Source organism: Microcaecilia unicolor, chromosome 7, assembly GCF_901765095.1.
Source record: "Microcaecilia unicolor chromosome 7, aMicUni1.1, whole genome shotgun sequence".
Lineage (NCBI taxonomy): Eukaryota > Metazoa > Chordata > Amphibia > Gymnophiona > Siphonopidae > Microcaecilia > Microcaecilia unicolor.
The window spans coordinates 176,429,151-176,446,992 of NC_044037.1; the positions used below are offsets into that span (position 1 = coordinate 176,429,151).

Genomic DNA, 17,842 nt, shown 5'->3' on the forward strand with positions numbered 1-17,842 from the left:
TAAGTTTGTAGTGGTGCAGTGGAAGGTTGAATGACTTGTTCAAAGTTACAAGGAGCAATAGTGGTATTGGAACCCTGGCTTCTCTGGTTCTCAGCCCACTGGTTATTCCTCCACTTAGGGTATTAGGGAATGCTTCTACTTTATTTCTGACCTAGTTTGGGCACTGTTAGTGAGAGGATGCTAGGCTTTGATGCACCTTTGGTCTGACCTAGTATGACGCATCCTATGTTCATAGGTGCACAATGAGGCTTTTCTTTCATATACCCTATGGTATAGCTTCATTGTGTTATGTTACTTGTATGTTATTGAGTGAGCTCTAACTTGTGAAGAGAAACTACATATAGTAGATGTGCTAAAGGGAGTAACCTTTTAAATTTACTTTTTATTTTCAGCAAACAGCTGATACAGTGTTGGATCCTCAACAAATCCAGGCATTTGACCAGCTGTGTCGTATGTATAGAGGAACATCAAGGGTAAAATAATATTTTATTTTTGCTTCTTCTTTTCTCACTCGCCCCCCCCCCCCCAATCCCCATTCACAGTTGTTGGTGCCATGAATTCATGAATTTTAAAAAATCTGTGTCCAGCAGGGCATAGTATAGGCAAGCACTGTTTAAGCTTCCAGTCGTAGCTTAGTTCCACCAGTTCTGCAGATTCTTAGTCCTGGGATGTGGAATCCTATTATTTTGGACTGCCATACACAGTTTTGCTAATACTACTTGTGAAAATCTTCTTTTACAGATCACTGGAAACTTATCCTTGAAAGTAATATATCTGTGATTACTTTTAGATCAGCACCAGAAAAAAAAACATTGCAAGAAACGCATGTATTGCTCAGTGTCTTGAAATTAAAACATTAATAGGAATGCTGCTACTGGGGTTTAACTTACTGCCCTAGGGCAGAAATGTCTATCCCATTAATTATAACAAATTCCCTTGCTTAAAATCACAGCAAACACAACCCTAACCACATTATTGGTCTGACTGGATATACTATAATGGTGTTAATCTGCCATCATTTACTATCAAGACATGGCTTCTTAGTAGTAACTATAGGGCTGTTAGATGATTAAAAAGTTTAATTGTGATTAATCTCACAGTTGAAAATTTTATCTTGCGTTAACTGTATTACTCCATGCCACTCTACCCTCCAGCTTCCCCAGTTCCTGCCAGGCTACTGTCTCCTTCCCTTTCTCAGCTCCTGCAGATCCAGCATCACATCTTACACTGTAACTATGACCTCTACCCTACCTCCAGCAGTCCAGCATATCTCTCACTCTCTCCTTTCCTTCCTTCCTTCCTCCCTCCCTCCAGCCATTTTCTAAATTGCCTGGGTCACAAGCGGCATCTACAGTGCAAGCAGGCTTCCTCTGCTGGCTCCAGGAACCTTCCTGCAACTGCATCCCACCCTTGTGGAAATAGGAAGTTGCATCAGAGGATGTGGGATGTGGCTGCAGGTTAATTGCAATTAATGTTTTGTACAATTAAAAATTTGAACATGTTAATTGCATTAGTTAACATGATTAATCCATAGCTATAGTAACTGTATTAGCCTCTGCATTGAATTTCAAAGATCCCAAAACACAAAATTTTGGAAAGAGTAATATACATAACAAAACTCAAAGTACTGGATTTCAGATATGCTGATTTTGGTAAAATTGGGGAATACCTAAAGACAGCATGGTTAGGCATGGGCGAAATGGAAGCACAGTAGTCCATGTCTATATAGTTCTTCAAAGAAGTGGCCGAAAAAATTAAGGGCAAAAGAGGCTGTGTTCAAGAAATACAGAAGATCATGGAAAAGATTACTGGATTAAACTCAAAGAAGTGAAGAGGGGAATGCGGCTAGTGAAAGCACAGGCAGAAGAAAAAATGACTACAAATGTAAAGAGAAGGTGACAAGACCTTTTTCAGATATATTGGGGAAAAGAGAAAAGCTAGGAATGGAATTATAAGACTGAAAATGCAGAGACTAACTATATGGAGAGTGATGAGGATAAAGTGAATGTGCTAAACAAATACTTCTCTTTGGTGTTCATGGAAGAAAATCCCGGAAAAGGACCGCAGTCAGCTGCTGAGGGTATATCTGGGAATGGAGTGGATATTGCACCGTTCATGGAAGAAAGCATTTATAAACAAGTGGAAAGTCTGATAGCGGTCAAAGTTATGGGGTCGGATGGGATATACATCCCAGGATACTGAGGGAGCTCAGAGAAATCCTGGCAGGACCTCTTAAAGATTTATTTAATAGATCTTTAGGGACAGGAGCGGTTCCGTGGGATTGGAGATGAGCTGATGTGGTCCCTCTTCGCAAAAGCAGGGACAGGGAAGAAGTGGGAAACCACAGGCCGATAAGCCTTTAGACGGTGGTAGGAAAAATAATGGAGTTGCAGGATCCGAGGTAACATGGCTTTACCAAAGGAAAATCCTGCTTAAATGAATCTGATTGATTTATTTGACTGGTTGGCTAAAGAACTGGATAAAAGTCATGTGCTAGATGTAATCTACTTGGATTTCAGCAAAGTCTTTGATATGGTTCCTCATAGAAGACTCGTGAATAAGCTGAGAGGGCTGAACTTAGGACCCAAAGTGGTGAACTGGATGGGAAACTAGTTGACCAAGGAAAGAAGTGGAGTGCCTCTGGGGTCAGTACTGGTGCCAATTCTGTTTAATATATTTGTTAGAGACATTGCTAAACAGTTAGAATGAAAAGTTTACCTTTTTGCAGTTGACATGAAGATTACCAATAGTATGGATACCCCGGAGGGAGTAGTAACCACGAGAAGGGATCTCTAAAAATTAGAAGAATGGCCAAAGGTCTTGCAGATAAAATTTAATGCCAAGAAGTGCAGAGTGGTGCACTTGGGGTGCAGAAATCCAAAGGAGATGTACCAGATAGGAGGGGAGAGATTGATAAGCACAGTTCAGTAGAGAGACCTTGGTGTGGTGATGTCTGAGGATTTCAAGGTGATGAAACAATACGACAAGGTGGTAGCCACAGTCAGAAGGATGGTAGCCTGCATAGAGAGAGGTGTAACCAGTAGAAGAAAGGAGATATTGATGCCCCTGTACAAGTCATTGGTGAGGCCCCACTTGGTGTTATGTGCTCAGTTTTGGAGGTTGTATCTTGCTAAGGACGTAAAAAGACTTGAAGTGGTTTGAGAAAAGCAATGAAAATGGTATGGTGTTTGTGTCATAAGATATATGAGGAGAGACTTGAGGACCTGAACATGTATACCCTGGATGAAAGGAGACACCTGGATCATACGATATAAACATTCAAATATTTAAAAGGTATTAATCTACAAACAAACCTTTTCCAAAGACGGGAAGGTGGTAGAACTAGAGGACATGAATTGAGGTTGCAAGGGGTCTAATTCAGGAATAATGTCAGAAAGTACTTTTTCATAGAGAGAGTAGTAGATACCTGGAATGCCCTCCCACGTGAGGTGGTGAAGATGAAAATGGTAACGGAATCCAAAATTTCATGGGATAAGCATAAAGGAATCCTGTAAAGAAGGCATGGAACCAAACAAGCTTAGTGGTGATTAGATGGCAGTACCAATAATTGGAAAGCAAAGCCAGTGCTGGGCAGACTTCTATGGTTTATGCCCTGATTGTGGCTGGACGGATTTAGATGGGCTGGAGTGAGCTTCGATGGCAACTTCAGTAGTTGGAGAACAAGGCCAGTGCTGGGCAGTTCTATGATCTGAGCCCTGAAAATGGCAAGGACAAATCAAGATCAAGTATACGTATGTAGTAACACATCGTATCTTATGCTATGAGTTTATCTTGTTGGGCAGACTGGATGGACCGTACAGGTCTTTATCTGCTGTTATCTACTATATTACAATGTTACATTTTGACCCAAAACCCAGCAATTGCTTTCCATCCTAGAAACAATGTTTAAAAGCACTCAATCACAATTATGGCTGCTAGAAGATCTGGAGACATTTTTGAAAGTCAGGCAGAGGCCACATAAATACAGTTTTCAAGATTTTCAACTAGGCTTCTCTGATTTGAAATAAAGCTGACTGTTTCTTTGTGGAAGACCAAAAAGAGCCCATTACAGATCTGTGCATTCTGTGACTGCTTTTCTCTTGCAAAACCTCATAAACATTAAATCTGACCAGTCTTTCAGGCAATGTTACGTAGATAATAATGTAATTTTAAAGCTGGAAACTGGAGGAGATGACAGAAGACAATCCAAAGACTCCAAAACAAAGAGGGAATTAATTTTATTCTTTATACTTTGCCTTGCAAAATTCTTCTCACCCTTATATATATTCCATATTCTGCTGTCTACAAACTACAATTCAGAATTCATTAAAGTAGGAGTATGCTCCACAAAACATAATCTACACTTTCAACATGAAATAACAATTATAGAAATCTTCAAAAAGTAATTGAGAATAAGAGACTAAGGGCCATGTTTACTAAGGTGCTTTAGTGTTTTTAGCGCGCCTACACTTAGCGCGTGCGCTAACCATGTAGGCATCTATAGGGATATTGTAGGCACATACATGGTTAACGCGCGTTAAAAATGTTAACGCGCCTATAATGCTGCTTTGTAAACAGGGCCCTAAAATTGTTAATTACTTAAGACTTCATAACCTTTGTCATAACAAGCTCAAATTAGGTTTGTTTCCAAATATTGTCTTAACAAGGCCCATAATATAGCCTACCTATGTGTATTGACGATCTGATTTGAATACTTCTGAATTAAGAACCAACCTGTTTCTGTTCTATGAAGTGAATCTGAAGCCAAGGAACATGGGACGCTGGGATAAAGTTATTCAAAGCTAGATTGAAGAAGGTTATAAGAAAATTTAAGTGTTCTTGAGCATCCTGTGGCTTATTGTCTGTTCCATTATTACAAAGTACTACTACTACTACTATTTAGCATTTCTATAGCGCTACAAGGCGTACGCAGCGCTGCACAAACAGTTTAGCACCACCAAGACACTAGTTTGATCAGGCTGTCCCTCCAAAGTCAGTAGCTTTGGGTTAAGGAAACTACTTAGGAATGTCAATGTTGACTGCTGAACAATTTTAAAACTATTCCACAAAAATGGCATGTGTGGGAAGGTGGCAGAAGGACATATTTTTATTTTATACTAGGAAAGATGGCCCGTTTCTCTGAGCAATGAAACGGGCGCTAGCTTTTTTGGGGGGAGGGGGTGACTCACATACGGAGATCAGTGGCGATTTTCCTGGGCCGCCCCGTGGGTCGTCGCGGTTGTAGGTGGTTCGTTTGCCGCCGCTGTTGTTAGCGTTCCTCTGTGTGGGTGTCGATTTTCTTGTGCCGCCCTCAACGTCATCGCGTTTTGACGCGAGGGCGGAGCACAGGTACAGTAATAAAACTCACCCTCAACGTTTGCTCCGCCCTTGTTGTCATGATGTTTGACGCGAGGGCGGGGCCTGGTGGCTTCACCACCACGAACCTTCGAACCTGAAGGAACTGTTGTCAGTGGCTTGGCTTCACTGATGTCAGTGTCCTCAGAATGTTGAGGGTGAGTTTTATTATAGTAGATATTTATATTTTCTCACACCTTTCGCAAACCATTTTATTGTGACATGCCACATAGTTTTTGCAAAGAAAGACTTAAGAGACACTGTACATATCAGGAATGTGCTATGGTCTGATGAGACCAAAGTGGAATTTTGTGGTCTCAGTGCTAAGCAATAAATAAAAAAAAATATGGTGAAAACTAAACACAGCAGATAACCTGCTAATATCATCCTTAAAGAAAAGCACTATGTTGCTGAGATGCTTTGTAGCTTCAGAGTCAGGGAGACTTGTGAAGACTGAGTGAAAGATGAATGGTGCAAAGTATAGGCAGATCCTGGAAAAATCTAGAACTGGGGAGACAATTGACTTTTCAGCAGGACAATGATCCAAAGTGCAAAGCAATAATGGAGTGGCTTAGCAAAAAAAAAAAGTGAATTTCCTCAAGTGGCACATTCAAATCCCAGACCTGAATCTAGCAGAAAATCTGTAGTCGATAGGTGATCTCCACAAAACCTGAAAGAGCTCCAGCTATTCTGCACCTACTTGTCTTTATAAAATATTAGAGCAAATCCTGCAACATTAGTGCCTATATTGAAGGTTTGGTCATATTGCCTGCTCAAGAGCATGCAAGTATGTGCATAATTAGTGTATTTCATAATTAATGCATATAGTTTCCACTTTCCCTGGATTCCTCCCATACTGTGCCTCCAGTAACGCCTACAGTAAAAGTACATGTGTATGTTTACATCTGACCTAATTTTGTAAAAGCCATTTACACGTGTGCATTGCAAATGACTATAAAATGTTGCCCTATCCCCGTTAATTCTATAACTAGGCACTCGTTTTAAGCGCTACTTGCATGTGTAACATTTTCATAGGTAAGTGCAAGCAGAGTTGTGCATAAGTGATATGGGGGTAGATTCAAGAAAGGATGCCAAACGTTAGGTGCAAAACACTTGCCCACTAAGCCAGTATTCTATAACAGCATAGTTGGGTGCTGAAGCCTTTATAGAATAGTAATGTAAGTCGGTATTGGAGTACCAAATTTGAAGCGCGGGCATTTATGCCATGCCAAAGACTGGTGTAAATATCATGCCTAAGTGCTATCAGTTGTCAGCATAACTGACAGTATTCTATAAACTTAGGACTCATTTACAAAATAAGAAAATATCAAAAAGCGACACAAAGCAGCAGTTGGATGTTTTTTTTGTCCAAAACGTCCAAATCGCTATTTTCAAAGCCCATTCTTTTTTCTATGCTGTTCATTGGTAGTACATCCAGATCACAAGAGGGCATGTCCGGGGAGTGTTGGTGGTATTTGGGCGTTCCCAAAACTTGGACATTTTTCTGCCATAATGGAACAAAGAAAAACATCCAGGGATAAAAGTTAGACGTTTTGGTCTAGAACTGTTACAATCATGACTAAGTCACAAAAAGGTGCCCTAAATGATCAGATGACCACTAGAGGGATTAAGGCATAACCTCCCTTATTCCTCCAGTGGTCACTGACCCCCTCCATTCCCCCCCCCCCCCCGCCCAAAGATGTGAAAGAAACAGTACATACCAGCCTCTATGATAGCTTCAGATGCTATGGCCAGTCCTATGCAGTGGACTGTAAAGAAGGGGACCCAGGCCCATATCCCATTCTAACTGGTACACTTGTGGTGGAAAGTGTGAGTCCTCCAAAACCCACCAAACACCTACTGTACCCACTTATAGGTGATACTTGCAACCATGAGGGCTAGTGTAGTGGTGTACAGCTAGGTACAGAAGGTGTTTGGTGGATTTGGGAGGGCTCCCCATACAATATAAGGGGGTAACAGTAATATGTGTACCTGAGACCTTTTATGCAAAGTCCATTGCAGTGCTCCCTAGGGTGCCCCATTGCTCTGTTGTGATGTCTGTGTGACCAGTCTACTAAGAATGCTGCCCCCTCCCCCCCCCCCCCCCCCCCCCCCCCCCAATACATCCCAAGGGCTTGTTTTTGTGCATTTTTCCCTTGGACTTTTTTTTTTCTGAAAATGGTAACAAAAGTAAAATGCACTGAGCACAAAACATGTAGGAAATGGCTATTTTTGAAACAAAAAGATAGGTGTTTTTCTGGTTTGAAAATCACTATGTTCGTCACATGATTTTTGGATGTTTTCAGGAAAATTTCTACCCTGGGCCCCAGCCATGTCTAACACCAGCTCTGGTGGGATACACTTTCAAATATGACATATTCTGATCTCAAAATAAAAACGAAAATTATTTTTTTCGTCCTTTTGTTGTCTGATCATTTTATTTTTCAAATCATGTTGGTCCCAGGCTCTGGTTTCTGTTTCACTCTGTCTTATCTTAACTCACTTGCCATGGTTTCCTGCCCATTTGGCATTTCTTCTTTCTCCATACTCGCCATCCATCCTCCATCTCTGTGTACCCATCTTTCCCCATGTTCAGCATCTCTCTTCTCAGTGCCCCCTATACTTCTCTGTCCAGCATCTCCTCAGTGTCCATCTCCCCACATTCATCATCATCTATCTATGTCCTTATCTCCTCCACCTGTGTCCAACATTGTGTTCCTATTCTCCCCCATGTCTAGCATTTTCCCTCTGTGTCCATATACCCCCTCCTGCGTCTGGCATTGCCACTCTGTGTCCATATACCATCCGCATGCAACATCTCCCCTTTGTGTTCCTGTTCCTATGCTCGCCTCCATGCCCATCATCTCCCCTCTGTTTCTATATACTTTCTTGTGTCCAGCTTCTCCCCTCTCTTCTCCCTCCCTCTGTTGTGTGTTCAGTATTTCACTCCCTCTTCCTTCATCCCCTTGGTACAGCATCTTTTCCTTCCCTTCTCTCCCTTCTGCCCTACAGGTCCTGCACCTCTCTCCCTTCCCTCCAGCACCTCTCTCCTTTCCATCCAGCAGCCCCCTTCCCATGGTCCAGCGACTCTCTCCCTGCCCCTACTCCCTCCCCATGGGTCCAGTGCCTCTCTCCCTTCCATTCAGCTTTTCTCTCCCTTCCCCCCCAGGGAGGGAGGAAGGCAGGCAGGCAGATAGACACAGAGATGCCAGGCCTGCGGGAGTGGTAACCACATTTGGGTTTTTTTTTTTTTTTTTGGGGGGGGGGGGGGGTTGCTACATGAGCAAAGCTTTTTATCATTCCCATGAGACGGTAAAAATTTTGCTCCCCCACCTGCAATAAATATGCCAACTTTTTTCCTGCTACCATAGATTTACCTTGGGTCCCCATCCCTGTGTCATTCTCTAGTTCACGTGAAAGGGGCATGGGTGGGGCTCCCACTTATGCATGTAACTTAACAGAATGCTGTAAATTATACATGCCCTTGCCACATTTAGCTGCCCACAGATACCCCAGATCTATGGCTGGTGTAACTGCAGACACCTAAATTTAGGCTAGTATTCTGTAGCAGAATCCAGGTGCCAAGATTCTGTTATAAAACAGGCTCTCACTACACCGTCTCAGAGCATCTAAATGGCAGTACACAGTTACAGAAATGCCTCCTATATGCTTATGCAGCATGACATACTGGGCCTATATCTGTCAAGTCTTTCTTCATAAGTGAGCCTTTTCATGCCCTCTGTCATTCATATTACCCTTCTCTGTACCTTGAACAAATGTGGGCAGATGGAAAGAGATTTGCTGATACTGGGGATCTGGAATTAAATAAAATGTTAAAATACCTTTCCTCATCACAACTGCAGCTCAGGCGACATTTAAAGAAGATTAAATAAGGTTTGACTTGATTGGCTTCACAGCTGTGATAACATTGATTTCAGTATCCAGATAGTTAAAAGAAAATATTTTCTTCCATGTGTAATAATTTTTTGTTGTTTAAAGGGCAATGTGAGGACATATTTTGCCCTGTAGACATGCTGAAGATTTTAAACATTTTTGACCACAGAATTCTGCATTCCTTACAACAAAACTCTATCCTTTGGATGCTGTGGAAAAACAAGGCACTTTGGTTGATATCATGTCATTTTACAAGGTGCCCTATCTTTTCCAAAACATCTGGAAATTGTTCTTCATGCACCAGAGGCTTGTTGCAGTATACCAATCGCATCTTCGTAAGGGAAGATAGAAAAGCACGTTTATCTTGTTTGCTGAAATTCTTTGTAGAAGGAAATTAACAAATTCTTCCATCTATCCACGAATGAATTTCTTATTTTTATTTCGCAGACACCCTTTTATTAGTAGCTCAAAGGTGACCTACATTCATGTACAGTAAGTTATTTCTATATCCCTAGAGGGCTTACAGTCTCAGGGCCTTTTCAATAAAATGTGAAGAGCTTATGTATTTTGGGGGAAGGGCAGGGCTGTTGTGCAGCTAATACAGAGAAGAGGACTCTACCATCCATTATGAACATAGTAGATAATGTACAATGCAGGTAGCTAAACCTCTTGTGATGGCATTAGCTTCTGTGCATTATTTGCCACATTAATATTTTTTATGCAGTAATGATCTTCATGTGAACTCATTCTACTACTACTACTACTATTTAGCATTTCTATAGCGCTACAAGGCTTACGCAGCGCTGCACAAACATAGAAGAAAGACAGTTCCTGCTCAAAGAGCTTACAATCCAATAGACAAAAAATAAAGTAATCAAATCAATTAATGTGTACACCAACGAAAACATGGCGTCAATCCTGGCACATAGATTTAGGTGCAGAGGGCAGTATTCTATAAAAATGCGTGTAAATTTCAGAACACCCACAAAACGCCCATTTCCATGTCCATCATCATGCCCCTGCGTGCATTTGAAGTTAGGCGTACATTATAGAATATGCTTAAGGCCATGTTTACTAAGCTGCACTATAAGCACTCTAGTGTTTTTAGTGTGTGCTAAAAATTAGCATGCACTAATGCTAAAGACACCCATAGGAATATATGCACCTAGCACACTTCAGTAAACAGGGCTCTTAGTGAGTTGTGCGCGTAAATTCTAATTATTGCCAATTAATGCTCATTATTGCTTAAGAGAGATTATCAACGCTGATTAGCTTAAGCCAAATAAGTTATGCACATTGCTATAGAATACACCTGGATTTTGGCACGAATCTCTAGGCGCACGATACAGAATCTGGGGGATAGCCTGCAATCAGGGCCAGTCTTAGGGCAAGGCGACCGAGGCGGCCGCATAGGGCCCTGCGCTCAAGGGGGCCCCGCACGGCGCGCTTGGGGTCGCCCCGCCCGCCGCTCCCACCCCCCCGACGATCGATCGCTGTTCTGTAAAAAATTTGAGAAGCGCCAAGTAGCAGGCAGCGCCTCGCGTCTGCCCTGCTAGTAAAAATCTCCTGCATGTCGTGGGCCGGCCTTCCCGCATTAAGTCCCGCCCTCCTCTGAGATAATAGGCTATTACCTCAGAGGAGGGCGGGACTTAATGCAGGAAGAGCCTATTGCCTCAGAGGAGGGCGGGACTTAATGCGGGAAGGCCGGCCCGACGACGTGCAGGAGATTTTTACTAGCAGGGCAGACGCGAGGCGCTGCCTGCTACTCGGTGCTTCTCAATTTTTTTTTAAAGTTAGTGGGTGCAGCAGGAGAACAGAGTTGGTAGGTGGGTCGGGTCGGGGGGGCTCAGATGGGAGAAGGGTGTGGGATAGGGGTTCTCAGTTGGGGGAGGGGGTAAGGGGGACTCAGATGGGAGAAGGGTGTGGGATGGGGGTTCTCAGTTGGGGGGAGGGGGTAAGGGGGACTCAGATGGGAGAAGGGTGTAGGATGGGGGTTCTCAGTTGGGGAAGGGGGTAAGGGGGACTCAGATGGGAGAAGGATGTGGGATGGGGGTTCTCAGTTGGGGGGAGGGGGTAAGGGACTGAGATGGGAGAAGGGTGTGGGATGGGGGTTCTCAGATGGGGGGAGGAGTAAGGGGGACAGATGGGAGAAGGTTGCAGGGTGGGGGTTCTCAGATGGGGGGGAGGGGTAAGGGGGACTCAGATGGGAGAAGGGTGTGGGATGGGGGTTCTCAGATGGGAGAAGGGGGCTGGAACTGGGGTTTGAGAAGGGGCCATATGGGAAATGGGGGCCATGCATGGGGCATGCGTGGGTCAGGTGGGAGAATGGTTCTGGGGCTGAAAAGGGGAGCTCTAATACAAGGCATGTGGATGAAGGGGGCTGGAACTGGGTGCTGAAAAGGAGGGTAGGTGGGATAAGGGGGCTAGTACTGGGACTGGAGGCTGAAAAGGGGCAGGGGCTGAAACTGTGGGTACTGGAGGCTGAAAAGGAGATAGGGAGAAGTGGCTGGGGCTGAAGCTTGGGACTGGTGAGAGAAAAGGGCTGGGGACTGGGGTTGAAACTGGGGGCTGAAAAGGGGACAGGGAGGAGTGGCTGGAGGCTGAAGCTCGGGACTGGTGGGAGAAAAGGGCTGGGGCTGAAATGGGGGACTGGTGGGATAGTGGGGCTGGAACTGGGGGCTGAAAAAAAGGGGCAGATCCTGGATGAGAGGGAGAGGGAGGGCAGACCCGGATGGATGGGAGAGGGAGGGCAAATGGTGGATTGAAGGGGCAGAGAGAAAGGGCAGACAGTGGATGGAAGGGATAGAAAGAGCAGACAGTGAATGGAAGGGGCAGAGATGAAGGATGGGTCAGCTACTCAATCAGGGCACCTTTTTGTACAGTGGACATGATTGAAACAGTTCTAGGTAAAAATGTCCTCCTTTTTGTGCCTTGGACGTTGTTACAACTGTGGTTGTGACCCCACTTTCAGTCTCACCTTGGCTCGTGGTGCTCAGCTTCAGAAGTGGCTTCAGTCTCTATTTTCCTTACATTTTTGCCTCTGCTACCAATCCTTCTGTGTTTCAAGTCTCACTCTGGTATTCTGTGTTTCAAGCCTCACTCTGGTATTCTGTGTGTTTCAAGCCTATTTCCTGTTGTCGTGACATCATCAGTGAAGGCCCTCATAAGGAAGGTGAGGACATTCATTAAGGGCCTTTGCAACGCCAAAGGTTTCCAGCTTTGTTGGTGTGCTTGTGTAGCACTTCTTCCCTGTTTCCTAGTCAGTGTGCTTGTGTGGCATGTCTGTCTTGTTTCCTATCTCGTGTGCCTGTGTGGCACTTCTGCCTTGGTTCTTTTCTGTTTGTCAGTGTGCTAGGGTTAGCACTTCTGTCTTGGTTATTGTCTGTCTGTCTGTTCTGTTCTTTGTTTCTGAGTGTCTCTGTGGCACAGCCTTGCTCTTCCTTGTGGCTTCCCTCTACCTTTGTGGCTCAGCCTTGTGTTCTGCCTAGTCTGCCTTGCCCTGTGCTCTGCCTAGTCTGTCTTGCCTAGAGTTCTGCCTTGCCTTCAGTTCTGCCTTGTCTGCCTTGCCTAGTGCTCTGCCTAATCTGCTTCTGCCTGTGTGTTTGTGCCTTCTCTTTTGCCTTCTGCCGTTGTGTGTGGGTTCCAGTTCGGCCTTGCAGCCCGTATGAGAGGGCTCTGGTGTGTGTGGTTCCAGTTCAGCCTTGTGGCCCATATGAGAGGGCTCTGGTGTGCACGCGTTCCAGTTTGACTTTGTGGCCTGTTTGAGTGCCCTTCCTCTAGCTTTACTTGGTTCTGTCTTGTGTATCTCATTCCTGTCTGTGTGCTTCTTGCACTTCTAGTCTGTTCCAGTCCTGTCTGTTTAGTCCAGTCCTGGTTGGAAGATTCACCTGCTGCTGCCGTTTGTCGGCAGTGGCCCAAGGGCTCACGTTTTTCCCTGAGTTCGTGGCAGTTTGCAAAGGCCCTGAGGTCATGACCGTGACAGACGTTTCTTCCTGTTCCAGTATCGCTGAAAGACATTCTAATTATGGGCCTACCCAAAACACGCCTCCAACACGCCCCTTTGCTATTTGGACAAACTGCAGTATAAAATGCCCAAATTCTGCCTTTCAAAAATCGCGATGTGGACATTTTCAACAGATGAGAGGTTTTTTGGCCATTTTGAGATGTCCATCTGCTTCGAAAATGAGGACCAAAGTGTACAACATCCCATTCATGCAAGTTGAAGTTCAGTAATGTATGTTAGTAAATCTAGCCCTATGATTGCCTCTGAGTAATAGAGGGTGAAGTAACTTGCCCAAGGCCACATTCAGTGTCAGGATTTGAACTTGGTTTCCCACTGGGACACTTTTCCACTCTATTGTAGGGTACTTTTTAGAAAAGCTTCTAACCTTCAAAAGCAAGTTGGAAAAGATGAATATTCCTGGACATTTTAGTATAAATTTCAACTAAAGTTACTTGGTTGAACTTAAAACCAGAAACTGCTTTTAAGTTGTGGTTATGTTATTTAGACTGTTTAAGATGGAAGCAGAATATTATCTACATGCAAAGGTGTAGGCCAGTTTATTCCCATTCAGCAGTAATCCCCTGCCTGAGTTTCCAGTGCTGAAGTGAATAGTAGTCGGGAAATGTCCTGCTCTGTCTTATTCCACAAACCAATATGAAAGATCAGGTTCTTTGGCCATTTAATATAAGGGAAAAAGAATAGTCTATAATAACATCCCTTAAACCAAAAAGAATACAAATTTGCTGTCCAGATTTATTTCCATTGCACTACTAGACTACACTAACATTCAAAAACTCAACATTCTACTGTACAACTGAGTGTTTATTTTTCTGTTCAGCGTATTGTAGCAACAAAAAATGTATTATCTACTGGTGAGGGATCTCCTATCCATCTTCCTTCTGGTCTGGATTGATCAGAAGTAGGGATAAGTGGTTCCTTGGCGTGTGCACGCAACATTATTATTATTATTATTATTATTGTTCTTTAATTTTGTTTTGTTTCATTCATTCAAAATCAGAAAACAAAACAAATAGAAAAAAGAAAAATGGAAGAAAAGATGGTGGGTCTGACCCTGCAAATATTATTTTTAATAAGAGGTCCCTCAACTCCCTTTGGTTAACCCCCATCACACCACAACTTTGCCTCTTATCCCATCTGCCAGCCTTTAGGGGCAGGAGAAATCCCTACTCACTGCTGCCGAGCTGATTCTGTTTTTTCAAAATGACATGTCAAACTGGGGCTGACCCCATTGTGAATTTTTGCCGTACAAGAAAATGGTGCAGACCGGCTAAGGATTGCTCCTGTCCTGAAGACCTGCAAATGTGCTAAAAGATGGGGCGAGGAATGGGTTTTTCTATTGTATTTACAAAGTGCTAGTTTTTTCAGCTGGGGCTATTTTGAAAATAAAACAAATGGCATTTTGTTTTTTTTCTTCTATTTTGATTACAAAATGAGAAGAGAACTCCTGTTAAAATTTTCTATTTTGTTTCAAATAAGGGCACATTATTATTTATTTTTTATGCATTTGTATCGCACATCTTCCCACCTTTTTGCAGGCTCAATGTGGCTTACATGGTATCGTAATCGGCCTTAACCGATTTCGGTATGAACAAATACAAGTTGTGATTAATATCAAGGTGATATTATGGTAGAGTAAGATACAACTAAGGTAAAGACAATTGGGGAGAGCTTAGAGAGGGAAGAAGAGTTAGTGCTAATGATTCTAGGCCTAGCGCAAGGATTTTAGATACAGTGTCAAAGGGAAAGAGGGAGAGAAGGCAGTAAAGTACAGGAGGAGAGAGAGGGAGGCTGAAGTACAGGGAAAAGAGAAGGAGTGAGAACACTGCAGTACAAGAGGGAGGGGAGAAGAAACTGTATTTATTATGTTTTTCCTATTAACCACTTTGGGTTGAGATGTGATCTCTAAATATAACAAATAATCATAATTAAGAAGGGATAATAGACTATAAAATAATATTTTCAGACTTTGCTTGTTTAAGTATGAGATGTAGGGCACCGTTTACTAAGCTGCACTGTGTTTGCCTTTTTGGGCATAGTACAGGCTACTTTCCCCATGATTTCTTACAAGTGCAGAAGTTGTTACACAGCTGAAGTGCTCTATGCTTGGTTTATATCTCTTGCCTTTTAGGGATCCACTGTGTATATCCCACTCCTTTGTGAATTCCAGCACCATTTTTGCTTCCACTTCCCCTTTCAGTAGGACGTTTCAGGCATCCAGTACCCTTTCCGTGAAAAATGTTTCCTGATGTTACTTTTGACTATACTTCCATGTAACTTCATATAATGTCTTATTCTAGAGCTTCTTCTCATTTGGGAAAGGTTTGTTTGTTCAGTAACTCATTTCAAGTATTTAAAGGTCTGTATCATATTCCCCCTGTCTTTCCTTTACTCTAAGGTAAGCATATTTAGGACCTCTAATTTTGTCTCACATTTTTTCCAAAGGAGACCTCTTACCATTTTGGTTACTTTCCTCTGTAAAGACTTCAGTTTCTTTATGACTTTAGCGAGATAAAGCCTCCAAAACTGAACACACTACTCCAAATGAAGCCTCATCAAAGACCTCTGTGGGACATTATGACCCCCCTCCTTTCTGTTTATTATTCCCCTTGCTATGAAGCCTAGCATACTTCTCTGAGCAAGTCACTTAACCCTCCATTGCCCCAAATACAAAATAAGTACCTGTATATGATATGTAAATCTGCTTTGATTGTAATCACAGAAAGGCGGTATATCAGATTCCATCCCCTTTCCATTTCCCTTTCTTTGAATGGTGCTGTATCTGTTTCCTGTTGTGTGTTACATAAGTACATACTGTAAGTATTGCCATACTGGGACAGACCAAAGGTCCATCAAGCCCAGCATCCCATTTCAATCAGTGGCCAATCCAGGTCACAAGTACGTGGCAAGATCCCCAAAAAGTACAGTACATTTTATGCTGCTTATCCTAGAAATAAGCAGTGGATTTTCCCCAAGTTCAATTTAATAATTGTCTATGGATTTTTCCTTTAGGAAGCAATCCAAACCTTTTTTAAACCCCACTAAGCAAACCGCCTTTACCACATTCTCTGGCAATGAATTCCAGAGTTTAATTACATGTTGAGTGAAGAAAACGTTTCTCTGATTCGTTTTAAATTTACTACTTTGTAGCTTCATAGCGTGCCCCCTAGTCCTAGTATTTCTGGAAAGAGTAAACAAGCAATTCACATCTACCCGTGCCACTCCACTCATTATTTTGTAGACCTCTATCATATCCAGGGGCGTAGCTACGTGGGGCCACAGGGGCATGGGCCCCCACAGATTACGCCCTGGCCCCCTGTACATTTGACACCCCACCCCCACCCGCCCCATCAGATACCTTGTTTGCTGGTGGGGGTCCCCAAACCCCACCAGCCGAAGAGTTTTCTTCAGCGTTGGTCGACTCCAGCGCCTTCATTGTGGGATCATCTATTTCTGACGCCTTACATCCTGCACCGTGCATGGGACCCCTGCCAGCAAACAAGGTACCTGATGCGGGGCAGGTGGCAGCGGGGGGAGGGGGGGTTGCAGTTGCAGCGGCGGTCCAAAGGGGAGGGGGTTGTGGCGGCGGGGGGAGGCGGCTAAACAGTGCCCCCCACCTCGGGCTCTGCCCCCCTCCCGCCAAGGTCTGGCTACGCCCTTGATCATATCTCCCCTCAGCTGTCTTTTCTCCAAGAGCCCTAGCCACTTCAGCCTTTCCTCCTAGAGAAGTTGTCCCATCCCTTTTATCATTTTCGTCGCCCTTCTCTGTACCTTTTCTAATTCTACTATATCTTTTTTGAGATGTGGTGACCAGAATTGACCACAGTATTTGAGGTGCAGTCAAACCATGGAGCAATACAAAGGCATTATCATGTCCTCATTTTTGTTTTCTATTCCTTTCCTAATAATACCTATCATTCTATTTGCTTTCTTAGCCGCCGCCGCAAACTGAGGAGAGGGTTTCAACGTATCATCAACGACAACGCCTCGATCTCTTTCCTGGTCGGTGACTCCTAATGTGGAACCTTGCATTACATAGCTATAATTCGGGTTTTCCTCATTATTCTCCATGTATCAGTTTTTGAATTCTGCTTATGACCTTCCTCTTTATGAGGACACACCTGAAGAAAGTGTTGTCACCTCATTTTACATCTTGGCCACCCTTTCTTCTGCCCCTGCTTTTGCCCCCCTGATTTGTCTCTTTGTTTCCCTCAACTTTACCTAATATTCTTTTCTATGTTCTTCCTTTCATGAAAATCTACCAAGGCGTCCATAAATTTCTGTTGTATTGCAGAAAAATATTTGACACTGACATGTTTATGTACACATATGTTAATTCTAGTCCTGGATTGTCAAATAATGGGAATTTATGGTTAGCCTCTAGTAGCACGATTTGTTTTTTTTGAAAAGTCATCTTTATTAAGTTTTATAAGACAAAGAAAAAGAAATATAATAACAGATGACCACAGATGAACATCAGTTTCAATAAACAACTCCCAACCCCACCCCTTATCTACCCTCAATCAACTAGCAAGGGAAGCACAATTTATTTTTATAGACTTACTTGCAGGA

General features: G+C 43.3%; 1 protein-coding gene across 1 annotated transcript in view; it reads left to right on the top strand.

Annotated features, from left to right (window-relative positions):
* Positions 1 to 17,842, top strand: part of VPS8 (VPS8 subunit of CORVET complex) — a 932,181-nt gene that overhangs the window by 875,717 nt on the left and 38,622 nt on the right. The window contains exon 46 of the mRNA XM_030209561.1: positions 393 to 473. Within this exon, the coding sequence (XP_030065421.1) occupies positions 393 to 473 (81 nt within the window). The remainder of the gene's footprint in view (positions 1 to 392; positions 474 to 17,842) is intronic.